The sequence below is a fragment of the Suncus etruscus genome, chromosome 7 (genome assembly GCF_024139225.1).
Source record: "Suncus etruscus isolate mSunEtr1 chromosome 7, mSunEtr1.pri.cur, whole genome shotgun sequence".
NCBI lineage: Eukaryota > Metazoa > Chordata > Mammalia > Eulipotyphla > Soricidae > Suncus > Suncus etruscus.
In genome coordinates, this window is record NC_064854.1 from 131,244,748 (window position 1) to 131,264,464 (window position 19,717).

Below are 19,717 nucleotides of genomic sequence, written 5' to 3' on the forward strand. Positions count from 1 at the left end.
CCAGGGACCATATTTGGTGCCGGAGGTCAAACCTGTGTCGGCTGTGTACAAGGCCAGCTCCTTATCCACTGTATTATCTCTCTGGCCCCAAGAATGAAGGGTCTTAGAAAAACAGAATTTACCTAGCAGAATGGAGGGAGGGTCACAAGGAGGGGAAACAATGGGGGTAGCAGAGTCCTAAGATCCTTGTTTGTGCCCTGGATCCAGCTTTGCCTAAATGATAACTGGATCTGTTAATTATAAATGACGACTGGGTATTGAATTCTATTTTAGTGAATGCACCAGTAAGTTGCTCCTCCGTTTTGAGGGTTTGAGATTCAATCACTTACTGTTCTCAACTGCAAAGTGAAGATGATAAAAACAGCTACCTGGGGTTAGTGGGAGGCTTAAATAAACGAGGCCCTTCCCATCTTCGCCAAGAGCTTAATACCAGCTTTCCATTCATCTTAAGAATTCCTGAGGGGCCAGAGAGATAGCATGGAGGTAAGGCATTTGCCTTGCATGCCGAAGGTCAGTGGTTCGAATCCCAGCATCCCGTATGGTTCCCTGAGCCTGCCAGGAGCGATTTCTGAGCACAGAGCCAGGAGTAACCCCTGCACACTGCTGGGTGTGACCCCAAAACCCAAAACAAACAACAACAACACAACAACAAAAGAATTCCTGAGACTCACTTGGGCACATTTAACAAGGAGGATCGTTAAAGCAAAGGAAAGGGTAAGAAGTTTCTGGAGTCAGTTGGTTAGCACAACCCCAACCCTCATCCTGACTCTTCCCCTTGGACACACCTCTGCCTTCCACTTGCGGCTCACGGCTTTGTAGACGTCCACCAGCTCGTCTATCTCTTTGACGGAAGTCTCAGGCGTGGTGTGCAAGGGGATGATGACAAAATCCTGAACAGCTGAGAAAAGGGACAGAGGTTGGGGTCACATGCATGCCCGGTCGGGATGCCAGGAACGCAGCTGCAGGGAAACGGACTGCCCCTGGCCCTCAGATGACCCATTCTGCAACATTTGGGTCCCCCAATCGCCAGTGCCCAGCCAGTGCCTTTGGATGGTAGGGTGCTTCTCAGGTCACAGAAACCAACTTCCTCCCACTATCTGCAGTGGCCAAGGGCAAGTTGGAAGACAATGTTCCTTGCTGGCCTTGAGGGTGTTATTTTCTCATTAAAAAAAAAGAAAAGCTGCTTTCTATATTTAAAAATCTGTATTGTGCTCTAGTGAAAAAATTCTTAAATGAAAACAATTTTTAAAGAATACAGATTACGGGGCCTGGAGAGATAGCACAGCGGTAGGGTGTTTGTCTTGTATGAACCTACAGGGAGGGATCCAGTTCAATTCTGGGTATCCTATATGGTCCCCCAGCCCGCTGGGGTGATTTCTGAGTACAGAGCCAGGAGTGACCCCTGAGCACTGCTATGTGTAGCCCAAAAACCAATCAATCAAGTTTAAAAAAAATTTTTTTAAAAAGAATACAGATTATATTCCTTTTATAACCGGGGGGGGGGCACTGGGAACTCTACTTTTAAAAATAAAACTATCATGGAGCTGGAGTGATAGTACAACCAATAGGGCGTTTGCCTTGAATGCTTAGCCAACCTGGGTTCCACCCCCAACATTCCATATAGTCCCTGGAGACTGCCAGGAGTGATTCCTGAGTGTAGAATCAGGAGTAACCTCTGAGCCCTGCTGAGTGTAGCCCAAAGCAACAAAAAACCTTTTTTTTTTTAATAAAGCTAATAGGCTGGGCGTGTGCATAGGTAATAAAGCGCTGATTTGAAAGCTCTAACCCAGGGCCCCTGTTGGTGTGTTATTCCCACTACTTCAGTATGTTCAGCCTCTGAGTGTCACAACCAAGTGTGCAGAACCACAAAAAGTGAAGGTAAGGAGGAAATAGAAGTTTTTTTTTTGTTTGTTTGTTTTTTTAAGTAAGTGGTCTTGGGAGAGTACAAAATTTCTTCTCCCAGACCAGAAAGATGTGGGGTCCCAGAATCTGGAACTTGTCTACTGCTGAGGGCAGCTGTAACATCCTCCTGAACACTTATTCTGACTTACCCCTCATTTTGTGCTGGGCCTTCTACTTATGAGCTGGGGTGCTGGGTGGCCCCTGCTTGCATTCAGTGGGGAGCTGGTGTTTGGACCCAGCAGCTTTTCTCAGGACCCAGTTATCCTCTGCTCTCCTCATGCCTCCATCCACTCCTCCATCCACCTTTGGGACCCCCCTATACACTTCCACCCTTTTACCACCTCTGAGCTTAAGAGACTCCAGTACCCTTCCTGGAATGCTCTTTTCTGGCCTTTTGTCATTGGCTTCAGCAGTTACCACCCCAGTGATACCTCTAAGGGTCAAACCTGGTAAGAGGATGAAAGCTGGGCCCCTCGAAGTGCCTACTTCACTTTCTTTTACTGTCTTCTTTTTCTTCTTTCTTTCTTTCTTTCTTTCTTTCTTTCTTTCTTTCTTTCTTTCTTTCTTTCTTTCTTTCTTTCTTTCTTTCTTTCTTTCTTTCTTTTTCTTCTTTCTTCTTTCTTTCTTTCTTTCTTTCTTTCTTTCTTTCTTTCTTTCTTTCTTTCTTTCTTTCTTTCTTTCTTTCTTTCCTCTCTTTCCTCTCTTTCCTCTCTTTCTTTCTTTCTCTCTCTTTCTTCTTTCTTTTTTTTTTTTTTTTGGTTTTTGGGCCACACCCTGTGACACTCAGGGGTTACTCCTGGCTATGCGCTCAGAAGTTGCTCCTGGCTTCTTGGGGGACCATATGGGACGCCAGGGGATCGAACCGCGGTCCGTCCTAGGCTAGCGCAGGCAAGGCAGGCACCTTACCTCCAGCGCCACCGCCCGCGGCCCCTCTTCTTTCTTTCTTTCTTTCTTTCTTTTCTTTCTTTCTTTCTTTCTTTCTTCTTTCTTTCTTTCTTTCTTTCTTTCTTTCTTTCTTTCTTTCTTTCTTTCTTTCTTTCTTTCTTTCTTTCTTTCTTTCTTTCTTTCTTTCTTTCTTTTTTCCTTCTTTCTTTTTATTTTTATTTTCTTTCCTTCTTTCTTTTTCTCTTTTTCTCTTTCTTTTCTTTTCTCTTCTTTTCTTCCTTTTTGCTCCAGCCCCTACTTTACACTTTTCTATCTGAAATGACTTGCTCTGCTTTGCTTCTTGGTTTGGTCTACTCTCATTCACTCACTTTGTTCTAGCTTTCAGCATAGTACCTAGCACATGGAAATTTCTCAAGCTTGTTTCTCGACAGAATACATGAATGAATGATGAATCCATGATAGAAGTAAATGAATGACAGAAGGAGTGAATAAATAAAAGATGATAAATAGCTAACTTATTTTGCTTTAATCCCTAAGAGGACAAAAGGAGGTGGTGTTGTGCAAATGAAAACTCCAAACAGATCAGGTCTGGGTGCCATCCCACAGGAGAGGGAGAGGTAGGAAAGGGTGGAACTACAGACTAACAGGTTTGGTTTGTTGAGAAGGTCACAAAGATCCCGGGGCCTTCAGGAGGCTCAATGGGAAGTGGTGGATCAGGGTTCTCTGAACACTGCTGCATGAGTGTGAGTTGAGTGCATGACAAAAAGGATCATTGTATGGTTCTCTGAAGGTTAATTCTTGCACCTAACAGAGCCACACCTCATTCTTTCTCTATCTATCTCGACTGGGAATTTCCCTGTCTGTTCTGCCTTATCCTTATTTTCCTGTAGTACTCTGCCCCTAGGCTGCATAGCCCTGGAAGAAATAATTAATATGCTTATATCTGTGTAGCATAAATATAAAACATACAGAAAGAGTATGGCTTTGTATGCCTGTGTTTGCTTATTATCTGCCTCTACAAGAGCTTTATAAGGGCAGGATTCTGATCTGTCTTGCCAGGTGCATGGGATAGAGCCTGGCATATAGCAGGTACAGGGAAAAGATTCCATGATTCTATGTAGCACAAATCTGAAAACCAAACTTATTATTGACATTCCATGCAGTCCCCAGAGTGGTTCAACGCCTGAGTTCACAAGATGGTAATTTGAATTACAACTCTGCTTTATCCTTTTTAATAGCAGTGGGGGACCTTGGACAAGTGACTCTCTACCATATTTGCACCTTGATTTCCTCAAAATACTGAAACTACTGGAAGGAGAGTGAGACTGTAGGTTGGGTGTTTATCTTTGTGTTTTTTTGCAGGCCATCACTGGAATTTCTTTTTTTTCTTTACTTTTGTTTGTTTGGGGGGGTCACACCTAGCTGTGGTCAGTGCTTACTCCTGCCTCTGCACTCAGGGATCACTCCTGGCAGAGTTGGGGGACTACAAGGGGTGCCAGAGAATGAACACAGGTAGGCCACATGCAAGGCAGGAGCCCTATCCTCTGTACTATAGCTATGGGCAGGATTTCTTTTTCACTGAAGGAAATGCTTGGCTGAGACGGAGGGATTATGGTAAGTAATCTCCACCCACCTAAGAGAATGGAGTTTTCACTGTTTCCAGAAAGTCATTCCAGACTGAATCATCTTGTTCTGAGAAGCCAACCTGGAACCATCAAACTATATTGTACCCTCTTTATTCAGATAGCTAATGTTTTGTTGGTGGTGGTATTTTGGGTTACTCCTGGCTCTGCACTAAGAAATCGCTCCTGGCTCGGGGGACCATATGGGATGCTGAGGATCGAATCCACATCAACCACGTGTAAGGCCAATGCCAACCACTGTGCTACCACTCCAGGCCCCAGGTAACTCCATTCTTAATGGCCATTTTAAGCCTAAGCCTGCCCTAATGGTGCCGCATAACTTCTAGAACTGAAGTGCACACACAGAACCATTAACCAGACAGGATCCCCAGAGAAATCGTAGGCAAGAAGGGGCCCGTGGGTCTCACCAGTGTGTGGCGACTGGAACCAAACCACGAAGGGTTCTCTGGAAAACACGTCCTCATCTCCAGCCTGATAGTCGTGGTAGAGGTAGCTTTTCTTCACAGACACTAGTTTTTCCCTAGAAAAGAGAAAGAAAGTTCTCCCAGCTGAGAAATCTGTTTCCTAATGTCTCTGAAGAAGCAGAGTTGGGTTCCTGTGGCCTCCCCAGCATGTGTGGTGGGACAAAAATTTTCCCCTCGAACAGGGCCAAGTCAGTTCTCAATGGCCAGGGGCCCTTTGGAAGCTCAAACTGTGGCTATTACTTAAGATCTCAGACTCCCATGGGTTAATCAGACTGAAACAGGTCATTGGAAGGATGGTGAGACTGTGAAATTCTGAAGTTGGCCATGCCTGGACCAGGCTTGTCTTTAAGGAATAAAGGACTTCTGAGCAGGCGACTACTGCATCAACTAAGAAATTACAAGTGGTGAGTTGGGCACCAAGTAATGCATTAAAGGGAAGGGGTTGTGGTTTTTAGTTTTAAATATTCTTTGCATCGCCCCAAATTTGAGAGCAATTGTTCAGAACTATACTGAGAACTCCTTAGAGATAGAAATTCGTCTTTGAGAGCAATTGTTCAGAACTATACTGAGAACTCCTTAGAGATAGAAATTCGTCTTAGAGGAAAAGATACTGATTTTGATTTAAATCCTAGTTTGAATTTTTAAGTGATCCTGTCACTAAGAAGATACTTACTTGTAGATAAAGGCATACTGCTCTTTATATGTGCTTCTTCCGAGACGAGGACTAATCACAAAGTTGTATGTTGTGGCTCTTGAATTTCTAGAAAACAGAAGGATTCCCATTGCATATTCCAGAATCAGCGCCCAGCCAGCTGCCTCACATCCCGTGCCCTCTCTCCCTCTCTCCTCTCTGCCTCCAGGGAGGGCTGGTGTGTGTGTGCAGCATTGAGTCTAGTCAGAGAGGCCCCGTTGACTTTCCATTCAGCCAATGGAAGTGGGCATCTGCCAGGATCTTGACACCCATTGTTTCCTTAGCCTTCCAAAGTGAGTACTGTCGTAATTCCTATTTATGGTTTCTGAGAGCAAGGCTGGGATTTGAATCTAGATCATACTCATCTTCAAACCCATACCTGTGGGAGACCCTAGAAGATTCATCCCAGAACCAGTGTTCACCTCCATTCTGGCCCAGAGTTGGGCCATGCATCAAACTTCCAGGGGAAGTGATGCTCATTAGGACACTCTGTCTAGGTACCATTCCTGACTATTTGCTGTATAACTGGAATTTTACTAATATTTTCTTTGCACATTCTCTTCTCTAACACCCCATAGGGTCCCCTGAGTTACACCACAAGTGATCCCTGAATGCAGAGTCAGGAGTAAGCTTTGAGTACTGCTTTGTGAGGCCAAAAGAAAGGGATAAAAGAGGAAGTTCAAAGAGTTTCGAACAACATGAACACAAACAATGCACAGCAAGACACACTGTACTTAAAATTGCAAAAATCAAAGATAAAGAGAAAATCCTAAAAGAAAAAAGAAAAAAACAGAGTCACATACCAGGGAGCCTAATAAAACCCTCAACGAAAATTTTATTATCATTTGTTGGGGCCCATACCCAGAAGTGCTCAGAACTTACTCTTGTCTCTATGTTTAGGAATTACGCTCTGTTTTTTATTTTGTTTTGTTTTGCTCAGGGCTCACTCCTGGCTCTACACTCAGAAATTACTCTTGGAGGTGTTCAGGGGACCATATGAGATAGCTAGGATCAAATCCAGTTTGGCCCGGTGGAAGACAAGAGCCTACCCGCTATGCCATTACTCCTGCCCCAGTAGGCGCAGTAGGAATCACTTTTGATGGTTCTGGGAACCATCTACAGTCTCATGGATCAACCCAGAATAAAATGTGGGCCTCCTGTAAGCAAAGCATGAGCTCTAGCCCTTTGAGCTACCCCCCATTCCTGCATTAAATATTCTTTAAAAAGAATTATTTACAAAAAAGTGAAAAACATAAAAGGAAAGGAGTATACTATTCTCCTTATATTGGTTAACTATAGAAAATGTGTAGAAGACATTATGCTTGAGTTTCTTATAAATATGTATTGTGAAAGTAGCCACTGTTGACATGTGGTTCCTTATCTTTGAATCCTTTACATGCGTTTTGTTTTTACCTTTTGTCATAATTACATTTCCTGTTACTTACTATTATAGCCTCTAGTTTTAGATTTAAACTCACAACATATCTACCAAAGAGAAATTGTAGTAGAAATTTTAAAATGTAGAGTGTGGTCTTGGGATGGAGCTTTGTAGTTAAGTTCTTGCCTTGCAAGTTTGAGCCCCTGGTTTTAATTCCAAAATGGGGGATAGTTGGAAAAGTACAGTAAATCAGAACCATTTGGAAAGTTTGTTAAAGATTCTCTTTATGCAGTTAATCTCAATTAATAAATGTGTTTCTTTGACTGTGCATTTTAAACTCGCTCTGGGGCGATTTTCAAGTGAATAGGATTATTTAAAAAAAGAATATAAAGCATTATTACAATATACTTATAATATCATACAAGACCATCTAAGATCATTATTCATTGTGACAAAATTAATTCAGGCTTTAAAATATGCAAAGCACACACAAGTATGTGAAATAAAATTAAAAATAAAATAAGGGGCAAGAGGGAAAGCACAGCGATAGGGCATTTGCTTTGTATACGGCCAACTCGGGAGGGACCCGGTTTGATTCCCGGCATCCTTTGTGGTCCCCCAGTCTGCCAGAGGTGATTTCTGAGTGCAGAGCCAGGAGTGACCCCTGAGCTCGCTGGGTGTGGCCCAGGAACCAATCAATCAATAGATAAAGTTTGGAAAAATAAATAAATAAAATTAAAAAGCATAAGTGATTCATTCCTTAGCTAATTCCTCCATGCTGCTCCTTCAGTCACAGATCCAATAGTCCCCAACTCTGCATAGAAGCACCCCTTTATTGTTCTGAGCACGTCCTTTCAGTCTTCCTTCCCCGTCCACACAAACTCAAACATGCACTTATTTCTGAGATTACTCAAAGCTACTCCACCTACAATTCCCAACTTGCTTTTTTCAATATTTTGTGATCATCCTTCCACAAACTTGGAATATTTTACTACAGCCTGTCATTTTTTCCTTTTTTTGGTGCCAGGAATCAAATTAAGCCTCACACAGTCGAGGCAAGTGACTTTATTCCCATAGCATGATTATTTATGGTCCCATCATATTCTCATTGTTATTATTTTTTTCCTTCTAGACCCCACATAATGGTATAGAAGTAGTGAAGGGGCTATTTTTGGCTTGTGTTTGGGATCACTTCCATCACTTTTGGGGGAACCAAATGTGGTACTAGAGATTGAATTGGGGTTTGCCACATTGCAAACACTTGTCAACACCTGTACTAATTCTTCGGCTCTGTCTCATCTAATTTGCACTCGATCTTTCCTTTGTACGAATGAATTGTTGTTTTGTTTTGGGCTACGCCAGTGCTGCTCAGGAATTACACCCAGCTCTGCACTCAGGGCTTGGGGAAGCAAATGGGCTGCCGGAGCTAGAACCCTGGTCAACTGAGTGCATGGGAAGAGCTAAGCACTATTGGAGCACTCTGGCCAAAATTTCCTTTTGAACACTATGTCTTGACTCAGGGCTTGTGTGTCTCATTTCTTCCTCTGTTCTGATTCTCCTCTTTTCCTCTTTCCTGTAACCTGCTTTCTCATACTAAAAACCAGCTGTGGCACTGTGGCTGAGAACTCAGGGGTGGACAGTGTGACCACAGCAAGGACAAATTCTCACACTGTTTCACTTCCCCGGACTTTTAGCTGCCTTTGCACTTGATATGCACCCTGCAGAGAGTCTCAGGCACCCATCTTTACCCGTTCAGCTTCTCCATCAGCATGGGGCCAATCATGTCGTTGCTGTCCTTGATCTCCATCAGGAGCATGATGTCACAGCGTTTGATGATCTGTGGGAGAGAAGACCCACGTTCTTGAAACCATTTATTAAGAACGAATAAACCAATATTTGTTTATTGGGCACTTTGCAATGATTTAAGTATCAAATTGGAAGCTGTTAAAGTAATCAACTTCCCTGAAATTAACAAGAACTCCCCCACGTAGATGAAGTTTTAATATATTTTATCATATGACATTATAATTATATTATATTTTCATTTGGGTGCACAAAGGATACTCCTGGTTCTTTGCTCAGGGATCATTTCTGGCAGTGCTCAGGGGACCATATATGATACCAGAGATCTAACTGGGGTTAGCTACATGCAAGGCAAATTCTCACCTTTTGCCCTCTGATTAAGTCTTTTAACTCAGGAAATCAGGCTCAGAGCGATTAGCTTAAGGTTGTAAGTAAGTATAAGATATGATCAGGATTTAAATCCAGACCTGTACGCCTACATAGCCCATCGTATTAACAACTGAGCACTAGTCCTCAAAGACCCATCATCCGGGAGAAACATGTGGAAACAGTCCACTGCAATGAGATGCAAGTAAAATAGGTAGCAGATGTGGGAGTATTGAGGAATAAATAATTACTTTTGTCTAGAGGACTCAGGGGAGGCTCCCAGGAGGAGGTAGCATTTGAATAGGCTCTGATAGGCAAGAAGTATCTTGGGATAAAGATGGTAAAAGAGGTCCCCTGTTGCCTGCCAGGAGCTATTTCTGAGCAGACAGCCAGGAGTATCCCCTGAGCACTGCCGGGTGTGGCCCCAAAACCAAAAAAAAAAAAAAAAAAAGAGCATTCAGAGCATATGCAATGTTATTGGTCCAGAGCTCTTACATTGAGGGATGTTTCTCGTTATAATTCTGTCTTGGGGGACCTCTGGGAAGGCTCAGAGACTGAAGGTGCCTTGCAAACATGAGCCAAAGAGTTTGACACCTGTGCCACACACGTGTGCTAAGCCAGGTCTTGGCTGTGCTGTTGTCTGGAATTTCTAGTACAAGAGAGTGATCTTCAAGATGCCTGAGCCAAATGCCTGCAAACACCACAGCTAAAGATGTGCAAGTATCCTGGCCAGAAGGGTGACACCCCCCCCACCCACAGTGGGCACCACAGTACCTCTGGCAACCAGGATGTGCTCTAGCAAAGCAAATAGTGAGCACATGTGCAAGAACTGCAACTAATGTCTGTAACCCCTGCTAAGAACTGTGGCCGAGCGTGAAATACTTGCCAGACATCACCAGAGCCATAAAGGGAAAGGAAAGGGAGGAAATGGAAATCTTTTCGATCAATTTTTTTTTTTTTTTTTTTGGTTTTTGGGCCACACCCGGTGGTGCTCAGGGGTTACTCCTGGCTGTCTGCTCAGAAATAGCTCCTGGCAGGCACGGGGGACCATATGGGACACCGGGATTCGAACCAACCACCTTTGGTCCTGGATCAGCTGCTTGCAAGGCAAACGCCGCTGTGCTATCTCTCCGGGCCCTTGATCAATTTTTAAGATCTAATCAATTATCTGTAATTCAGGTTTCCTAATCTGTACATCAGGATCGTGATAGTCCTTCCTTCACAGGAATCAAAACAGTAATGCAATCGTCACACCATAGAGACTGGCACATATCAAGAAGAACAAGAACAACCAGTGCTGGTGTGATGCAGGGAGAAAGGGACTCAGTCACTGCTGGTGGCAATGCCAACTGGTCCAGCCTTTTTGCAAAACAATATGGTCTTTCCTCAAAAATCTAGAAATCTAAGTTCCATTTGACCCAACAATGCCCCTCCTGGGAATATTCACTAGGGGACTCAAAACACATTGCAGAAAAACCCTTTGCACGCCTATGTTCACTGCAGCACAATTAATGGTAGCCAGAATCTGTAAACAACCCACATGCCCTAGAACAGATGAGTGGATAAGAAACTGTGGTACACCTTGTATAGACTACCATGCACCTGTTAGGAAAAATAAAGTCATGAAATTTGTATAAACAAAGATAGACATGAAGAGTATCGCACTGAGTTAAATGAGTCAGAAGGACAAAAGGATTGAGATAGAATGATTGCGCTCATCTGTGAGATTTATAAAAATTAGTATGAGATAAATGGGAAGTAAAGGATGGGAAGTGATGGATGGATGGGAAGTGAAGTTAGAACAGAGAATATAATAGCTGACAATAATAGAAATGATCACTCTGGATAAATACTTGGAATTAAAATGAAGTAAAGAGGTTGTGTAATACCCCTTCAGTAACAGTATTGCAAACCACAGTGACTAAAAGGGGAGAGAGAGAGAAAGAGGAAGAGAATTGTTTGTCATAGAGGTAGGCTGTGGGGGACAGGAGGGTTACAGGGGAAATAGGTGACAGGAAATGAACACTAGTGAAGGGATGGGTTTCGGAACATTGTCTGATCAAACTCAACTATCAACAATTTTTAACTCTATATCTCACAGTGATGAAATTTAAAATTAATTAATTAAAAAGCCATGTACTAGGTAGGGCAGGCAGATCACACTAGCATCGCTCAAGAGCTACTCCTGGCTTGGTGCTTGGACATTGCTCTCAGCAGTGCTCAGGAACCATGTGGTACTAAGGTTCAAAACCCAGGTCTCTGGTGTGCAGAGTGTGCACTGTAGCTCACTGACTTTTCACTTTTTGACTTTTTGATCTCAAAATTCAGGTCTTCAGAGAACATTAACAAGATTGGAAATACTCAGAATAATTATCTCAGGATCAGAGTGATAGTATAGCAGAGAGGGCACTTGGTTTGCATGTGGCCAACCCAGGTTCCATTCATGGCTCTTACTAAGGTCCCAGAGCTCTGCTAGGAGTAATTCCTGAGTGCAGAGCCAGGAGTAAGCCCTGAACACAGCCACATGTGGCCCAAGAACAAAAAAATAGAAGAAAAGAAAAAAAAAGAAGTACTACTTCAGAGGAAGGAATTTGGGTGAAAGAACGAAAATTTCTGATTGGGATGGAGAGACAGTTCAAAGGCTGGAGCACATGCTCTGCATGCAAGCACCCTATATTTGACCCTCAGCACTGCATGGTTCCAGGAAAATCACTGATCACGCCCCCCGCCCCCAATCATTTGTGACATGATAGGTGTGGTTCTAACTTATCATATATTGAGTGAATTGTCTTATGTAAAGCTACAATTTGGCTCATAGTCATATGTCATGAAGGAATTCTAAGTGTTAACTCTCATCAACCAGTTTATATATATATATATAGGTTTTGGGGTCACATATATATGTGATGTATATAATATATATTAGTTTGGGGGTCACACCCTGCAGTGCTCAGGGGTTACTCCTGGCTCTGTGCTCAGAAATCGCTCCTGGCAGGCTCAGGGGACCATATAGGATGCCGGGATTTGGACTACTGTCCTTCTGCATGCAAGGCAAATACCTTACCTCCATGCTATCTCTCTGGCCCCAACCATTATATTTTTAACCCTGCCATGCAGTGTTCTTGTCCTTTTTATATAATTGCGGCTTGGATGTTCAGTGAAGTGACGCTCATCTGAATGCTGAGTGAGGTGATGAATGGGATTATTTGTACATGTACGAGTAATGACCATCACACTCAACTATCAAGGTAACCAGTGTTTCACTGTGCCTGAGAATCCCTTTCGAGTGTGGCCCATGAGTGCAGGGCAAATAGATGGAGCAACGTTCTGTTGTGGGGGCCAAAGAGATAGTACAGCAGGTAGGGCACTTGCCTTGCACATGACTAAGAAGTTTCATTCCCCAACATCCAATGTGGCCCCTAACTCTTCCTTGAGCTATTCCTGAATGCAGAGCCAGAAATAAGCCCTGAGTACTGCTGTGTGTGACTGAAAAACAAAGCGAAACAAAACCAAAGACTCCTTCATATTGAGTGTGCAGATTTCTTGTTTCTATCCCCTTTCCTGCATGTCAAACAATCTTGATCCCCGTGTTGTCAGTAGTTACTGATTCCCACTTCCTTTGGGCAGTTCCCTCCATACCTCTGGGCAGACTGGAGTCTACACTCGAGTGAGCAGTGACTTAACATCCCATGAGCAGGATTCTCCTGAGGCTAAAACCTGTAAGTATCTCATGCTGGCTGGCATTCATCCACCTTCCGGCTTTCTCTAGGTTCTTTGGTTTGTTTGTTTGTTTGTTTATTTTTGGTTCATTTAGTTGATTAAAAAAAGACTAGCATGCAAGATTTTGCTTCATCCTAACTCTTTGCCCAACTCTTGGTCCAGTTCACAAAGCATCTCGACCCTCCTGTTTTCACATCTTTCTTTTGACATTGTGAAAAAAAGAGGGGATAGGGTCTGGATAGGAATAGGATCTTGCCTGCCACCAACCCAGGTCTGATCCCAAATGGGCCTCTTGAACCATACCAAGCATGAGCCCTGAGAACAGAGCCAGAAGTAAGCCCTAAAAATTGCCAGTATGGCCCAAAGGCCAACTCTCTTCCCAAAGTGGAAAGGGTCAGTAGAATAGTTTTCTGTTGGATACTGTAGCTTGACAGTGGCCATTTTGCTGCTCTCTGCCTTAGTCCAGCTTTTCACCTACAAGCTGCCTACGTGCAGTTTTGCTGTGAGTCCTTGAGTTAACGGTAAAGAATGTGCAGCTGCAGGAGATAATTAACTTTGTAGCCCGGAGGAGAGCAACACGGCCCGGCACCATTCCCAGAAATGAGGTCCTACTCCCTCAACTGCATTCCTAAGTTAACGAGGCATTTATCATTATGTATATGTTACATTGTCTGTTCAAGATCATTTCTGTAAGAACAACTACCCCCACCTCCTAATAGTTAAGAGTTTAGGAATGTAGGGCCCGGAGAGATAGCACAGCGGTGTTTGCCTTGCAAGCAGCTGATCCAGGACCAAAGGTGGTTGGTTCGAATCCCGGTGTCCCATATGGTCCCCCGTGCCTGCCAGGAGCTGTTTCTGAGCAGACAGCCAGGAGTAACCCCTGAGCACCGCCGGGTGTGGCCCAAAAACAAACAAAAAAAAAAAAGAGTTTAGGAATGTAGCTAGAAGGTCACAAGATGTCTCCATGGAAACTGCACGTTCACCATGACTTGCAGGTTGTCCTGCCCCCTATCCCACTGCCCACTTGCCTTATTTGGAAAATGATTTACTTTCTTTGTTTCATTTAGCCTGAGCTGTAATTTTGCCTTATATGGAATGATGTAGTGGCTTTCGCGCCAAAAGTATGATTGACACTGTCTTTTGCCTGCCTCCTTCACCTTCCCTATATAAGAAGGTGTTGGACTCCATTAAAGTTACCTTTGAACGGTCTGATCGTCTTAGGTCGTTATTACTAACCTCTCTCAGATTTTTCACAGGTGTGGTTGTGCTTCAAGCCCTGCTAAATAAAGGTGCGGTCGTCCGTGAGCCCCTCGACTGATTCCTGCTGGCCGGGCCCCTCCGGGGGGCTTGCAGGACCCCGCAGTTTTCCTATTTAATTCCTTTATCAGAATTATGTTATAGGGCCAGATGATAAAACTGTAGGTAAGGAACTTGCCTTGCACACCTGGGTTCCATCCCTGTCATCCCATATGGTCCCCCACACCAGCCAAGAGTGAAGAGCAAGGAATAACTTCTGAATATTTCAGGGTGTGTCCCCTAAACTAAATAATAATAATAATAATAATAATAATAATAATAATTTTGTCAAAATTTTCTAATTATAAGGATACTTGGGGCTGGAGAGATAGCACAGCGACCGGGCATTTTCCTTGCATGTGGCTGAATTGTACCCCATATGGTCCATCAAGCCAGGAGAGATTTCTGAGCACAGAGCCAGGAGTAACCCCTGAGTGCTGCTAGGTGTGACCCAAAATGAACAAAACCAAAATAAAATAAAAATGTTAAAAAAGATACTTATTGTATACAATTTTGAGTAATGCATAAAATACACTGAAGACTATAAAAATCACCTAAGAATCTCTAAGGTACTCAAGATATTTTCTCATAGAATTTCTATATTTTACAAAATTATCATCAAAACAGTCTTTGTTGAAGGGCCAGAGTAATAGCACAGCCATAGGGCGGTTGCCTTGCATGAGGCTGACCCGGGACAGAGCCTGGTTTGATTCCTGGCATCCCATATGGTCCCCCAAGTCTGCCAGAAGTGATTTCTGAGTGCAGAGCCAGGAGTAATCCCTGAGCACCACCATGTGTGGCAAAATGTATGGAAGTTGAGTCAGGAGATCTTAGGTTCACACATTAGACTCTAGCTCACCAGCTACGTGATCCTGAGCCTGTCACTTGAAGTCTTTGGACCGACACATTTCTTATCTGTGTAACAGAACAAGCACTTGTGTTATCAAGGGGATTAGAAGAGAAGATGAACACAAAACACCCTCGTCCTGGCACAGCAGGGGCAGAGCAAAGGCTGACTCTGTTCATCACACAGTTGGGTCCTGCTCTTTTGGGTCAACATTTCATTATCCTCTACAAAGGTCACCGTGTTAGCCCCAATTGTGTGAAGCGAGGAAGCGATTGCCATTGATTTATATGGCCCAAACATTTAGCATTCTTGGACCCAGAAGAGGACCTACAAAATCATGCCAGATAACACCGAATGGCTCAGAAAATGCTAACATGCAGGGAAAGCAGGGATGCTATGATAAGTAAGCAGTTGTAAAACAGTTCTGGTGAAAGGGGATTGCTACAGCCTCTCTTTTTCCTTCCAACTCTGCTTTCTTAACAATAGCTGCTGCAAAACAAATACTGAACTCTCTCTCTCTCTCTCTCTCTCTCTCTCTCTCTCTCTCTCTCTCTCTCTCTCTCTCTCTCTCTCTCTCTCTCTCTCTCTCTCTCTCTCTCTCTCTCTCTGTTTTTGGGGTTTCTTTGGCCACACCCGGTGGCACTCAGGGATTACTCCTGACTCTGGGCTCAGAAATTGCTCTTGGCAGGCTCAGAGGACCACATGAGATGCCTGGAAGGAAACCAGGGTCCATCCTGGGTCAGTCATTTACAAGTCAAACGCCCTGCTGCTGTGCTATCATTCCAGCCTCATAAATACTTTCAATTTCTAACTTTTGTATTCAAAAAGTCAAAATCTGGCCGGAGAGATTGCGCAGTAGTAGGATGTTTGCCTTGTATGCAGCCGACCCAGAGTTCGATCCCCGGCATCCCAGGATTGATTTCTGAGCACAGAGTCAGGAGTAACCCAAGAGAGCTGCCGGGTGTGCCCAAAACCAACCAAACAAACAACAACAAAACCCACCAAAAAGTCAAAATCCTCTTCAGGTTTTTTTAAGTGAACACAATGGCTAACAGTACTTTATAAAAGGGAAAACACAAGATGTAAACTTTTAAAACAAGAATTTCCTGTATTCTGTTTCCAAAGTCATTTTTACTTACCTCTTTGTTTTATTTCATAAAGTGGGGTTGCCCTCTGCGTGTGTGGCAGAACCAAAGATTAAAATCTTGCCTCTGGGCTTTCCTTAAATTTACTCTTTGAAATGTGTTTATTCAGGCTTTTCCTATCCCATGTATAGGCCAGAGAATAAAAATAATATATTTCCCCTGGTTTCATCTCCTTAAGAAAAACTGCCGAAAGCAGGATCCCCTTCCCTCTCTCAACTTCCTAAGACTCAATGAGTTTCTTTCTTTCCCCTTTTCTTTTTTGGTTTTTAGGCCAAGCCAGTGGCACATGGGACATCTTCCTGCATCTGTGCCCAGGGATCACTCCTGGCAGGCTCAGGTGACCATATGAGGCAAGGGGCAGCAAACTTGAGTCTGTTGTATGCAAGAAATGAACCTTCACTATTGTACTATCTTTCCAATCTCTGGGGTTTTTTTTTTTTTTTTTTAAAAACTTGGTTGATTGATTGGTCTTTGGGCCACACTGAGTGGTGCTCAAGGGTTACTCCTGGCTCTGCACTCATAAGTTGCCCTGGCAGACTGGGGGACCATATGGGATGCCAGGAATCAAAGTGGGTCCCTCCTAGGTTGGTTTTATGCAAGGCAAATACCCTACCCACTGTGCTATCACTCCGGCCCCTGATTTTATTCTTATGTAAGGGTCTCCTATATAAGTGGTACTGAGGTCACTCCCGGAGATGTTCAGCTCAGTAGTAGAGGTGGGGTAGCTCAGTGATGCCAGTCAGGCTGCTCATGTGAACAATTCTCCCCAGTGTGCTTAGGGATCATGCAATACCAGGGATTGAGCCTCGAATCTATCGTGTGCGAGGAAAGCATGTCACCCCTTTAAGCTGTCTCCTGGCCCTTCAGATTTTTTATTCTGCTCACAGAGGGGTACAGGCTCTGCACGGCCAATGGGGAGGGAACCCTAGCAGGTGGATCATGAGTTGGTCTCAGGAGAAGGAAGGAATGGCTTGGAGGACACCTCACAGTTGGGGCTCATGAAATAGTACAGCAGAATGGGTGTTTACCTCATATGCAGCTGACCCAGGTTCAATTCCTGATGCCATATATGTTCCCTAAGCCCAGCCAGGAGTCATCTCTGAGCACAGAGCCAAGAGTAATCCCTGAGCATAGTGGATATGGTTCAAAAATCAAACTAACAACAAAATAAAGTTCTGAAATATGGGGCAGAGATTACTCTGTGCGTACTCTTCCGTGCCTCTAAACCTATTTTGGTGATAAGAAAAGGCATTGATAAGGGCTCAGACAGGTGTAGGCAGGCCTAGCTGTTGCCCTCCACCTTGCACTTGCATCATATTCTAACGTTAGAGGACTTCCTTCTTCCTGAACTCTAGTAGCTCATCTGCAAAATGGGCATGCAGTTAGTGCAGGTGTGAGATGGAGTTGGCTGCCCTGCTCTTGGTGTGCGGCATCCAGGATCTCTCCTAGCGTGTATGTGGAAGAAATTACCACCCACAACTGCACGGCATCCCAAAGGCTAGGCCACACGGGCTGTGTTCATAGGCTGTATCTAGTACATGGCCTACCTTTAGTGAGCATTTATTGGGCTAATAAGCTCTGTCTGCTTTTTCAAGGACACAGACCTACACAGATAAGAGTCTGACATCTGCAGAACAGCCCCAGAGGCAAAGGGCAGAAGCAGGCTTCTCTCCCTCTAAACACCCCCCCCCCCACACACACACACAATCGACATAGTGGTGGTAGCTGGAAGACAGATGCTGGGAGCATTATGTTGTGATAGTCTCAGAATGAGGAACAGAAAAGGTATGGGTGGGGGGTTGGGTCACACCCGGCTGCGCTCAGGGCTTACTCCTGGCTCTGCACTCAGAAATCACTCCTGGAAGCCTCAGTGGACTATATGGGGTGCCAGGATTAAAACCACTGTCTTTCCTGGTCAGCTGCAGGCAAGGCAAATGCCCTACGACTGTGCTATTTCTCAGGCCCCACTACTGGGTAACTTTTAAGTACAGAGTCAGGAGTAACCCCAAAGCATTGCCGGATATGCCTCCCTAAAAAAAAAAAAAAAAAAGAAGGACATTGAATCACAGCACTATTTACAAGAGCCAGAACCTGAAAATAACCCAAGTGCCTGAGAACAGATGAGTACTAAAGAAACTGTGGTACATCTATACAATGGAACACTATGCAGCTGTTAGGAAAATGAAGTCATAAATTCACTTATACATGAATTATATGGAGAGCATTATGCTGAGTGAAATAAGTCGGAGAGGAATAGACATAGAATAATGTCACTCACTTGTAGGATATAATAAAAAAAAGAATACAGCAATAAAACCCAGAGACAATAGAGATGGGGCCAGGAAGTCCATGGTAGGAAACTTCCCACAAAGGGTGGAACAGTGCAGGAAAGGTAAATAAAGGACCACTATGACAATGAGAGATGGAATTGACTACTCTTGACAATAACTGAGTTTGCATAACTGGAAAATCAATAGACATAAAGTGATATTCTTGGTATCCCTTCATTAACAATAGTGCTAACCACAGTGTCTAAAAGGGAAGAAAGAGAGGAGCGGTGCCCCGGATGCAGGCATGGGGAAAGATAGGAGAGAAACTGGGAATATTGGTGGTGGAAATGTTCACAGGTGAAGAAGGGTGGAGGTATATGTTGTAAGAGTGAAACTCAATTGTGATCAATGCTGTGATCATGGCAATTAAATAAAAGGGGTATAAATGAACATTTAGTTCTGTGGTTGGATTCCATCCCAAACTACGAAACCCAAATAAGTTATACCCTAGTCTCAATCTATCTTCTAGTTAAAATTCAGCCATGCCACTGTGTCACCATATGAAACAAGAAAGCAAATGTGGGGCCGGAGAGATAGCATGGAGGTAAAGCGTTTGCCTTTCATGCAGGAGGTCATCGGTTCGAATCCCGGCGTCCCATATGGTCCCCCGTGCCTGCCAGGAGCAATTTCTGAGCCTGGAGCCAGGAATAACCCCTGAGCACTGCCAGGTGCGACCCAAAAAAAAAAAAAAAAAGCAAATGTTTGGTACTCCTACAACGGGCCCTGTACATGTTATGTCCTGAACTCTGGCCTTTGGTTTCTCTGAAGGACTCTGGCAGTGTTGAGGAATAACCTCTGTTTCAGACACTTCTCACTGTTTGGTAAAACACTATTTAGCGGATAGCAACTATGGGAAGGTGTAGTGTGGACCCCAAAAGCAAACAATGAAGCAACTGCTGAAAACAGCAGTAGTGTTTTCTCATGTGGAATAAGTGAGGAAGATAATGGGCATCAATAGCTATTCAGACTCCAGGGATTCAAGAGTGAGAAAGCAGAGAAAGTCATTTCCTGATATATCAGAGTCACATTATTAAACTGTGGTGTCCTGCTTCCCGCAGGTGTGGCCAGGTTGCCCTGGATAAAGACCAGGTATCTAGAAGCCTTGGGTCAAATCCAAAGGGCAAGGCCGACCAGGTCTGAAAGGACCATCTAAGTAAGAACCAAGCATGCCAGCACTCGCTCTAATCTGCTTACAACCCTGTCATAGCTCTGGGAAAGGCCTTGCACACCGGACTTCTCTTAGTCAG

General features: G+C 43.9%; 1 protein-coding gene across 1 annotated transcript in view; it reads right to left on the reverse strand.

Moving 5' to 3' along the window:
- DNASE1L3 (deoxyribonuclease 1 like 3) overlaps window positions 1–19,717 on the reverse strand; it is a 34,857-nt gene that overhangs the window by 13,167 nt on the left and 1,973 nt on the right. Inside the window, exons 2-5 of the mRNA XM_049776229.1 lie at window positions 8,712–8,800; window positions 5,568–5,654; window positions 4,838–4,950; window positions 786–898 (exon numbers count right to left, since the gene is read on the reverse strand). Of these exons, the coding sequence (XP_049632186.1) occupies window positions 786–898; window positions 4,838–4,950; window positions 5,568–5,654; window positions 8,712–8,800 (402 nt within the window). The remainder of the gene's footprint in view (window positions 1–785; window positions 899–4,837; window positions 4,951–5,567; window positions 5,655–8,711; window positions 8,801–19,717) is intronic.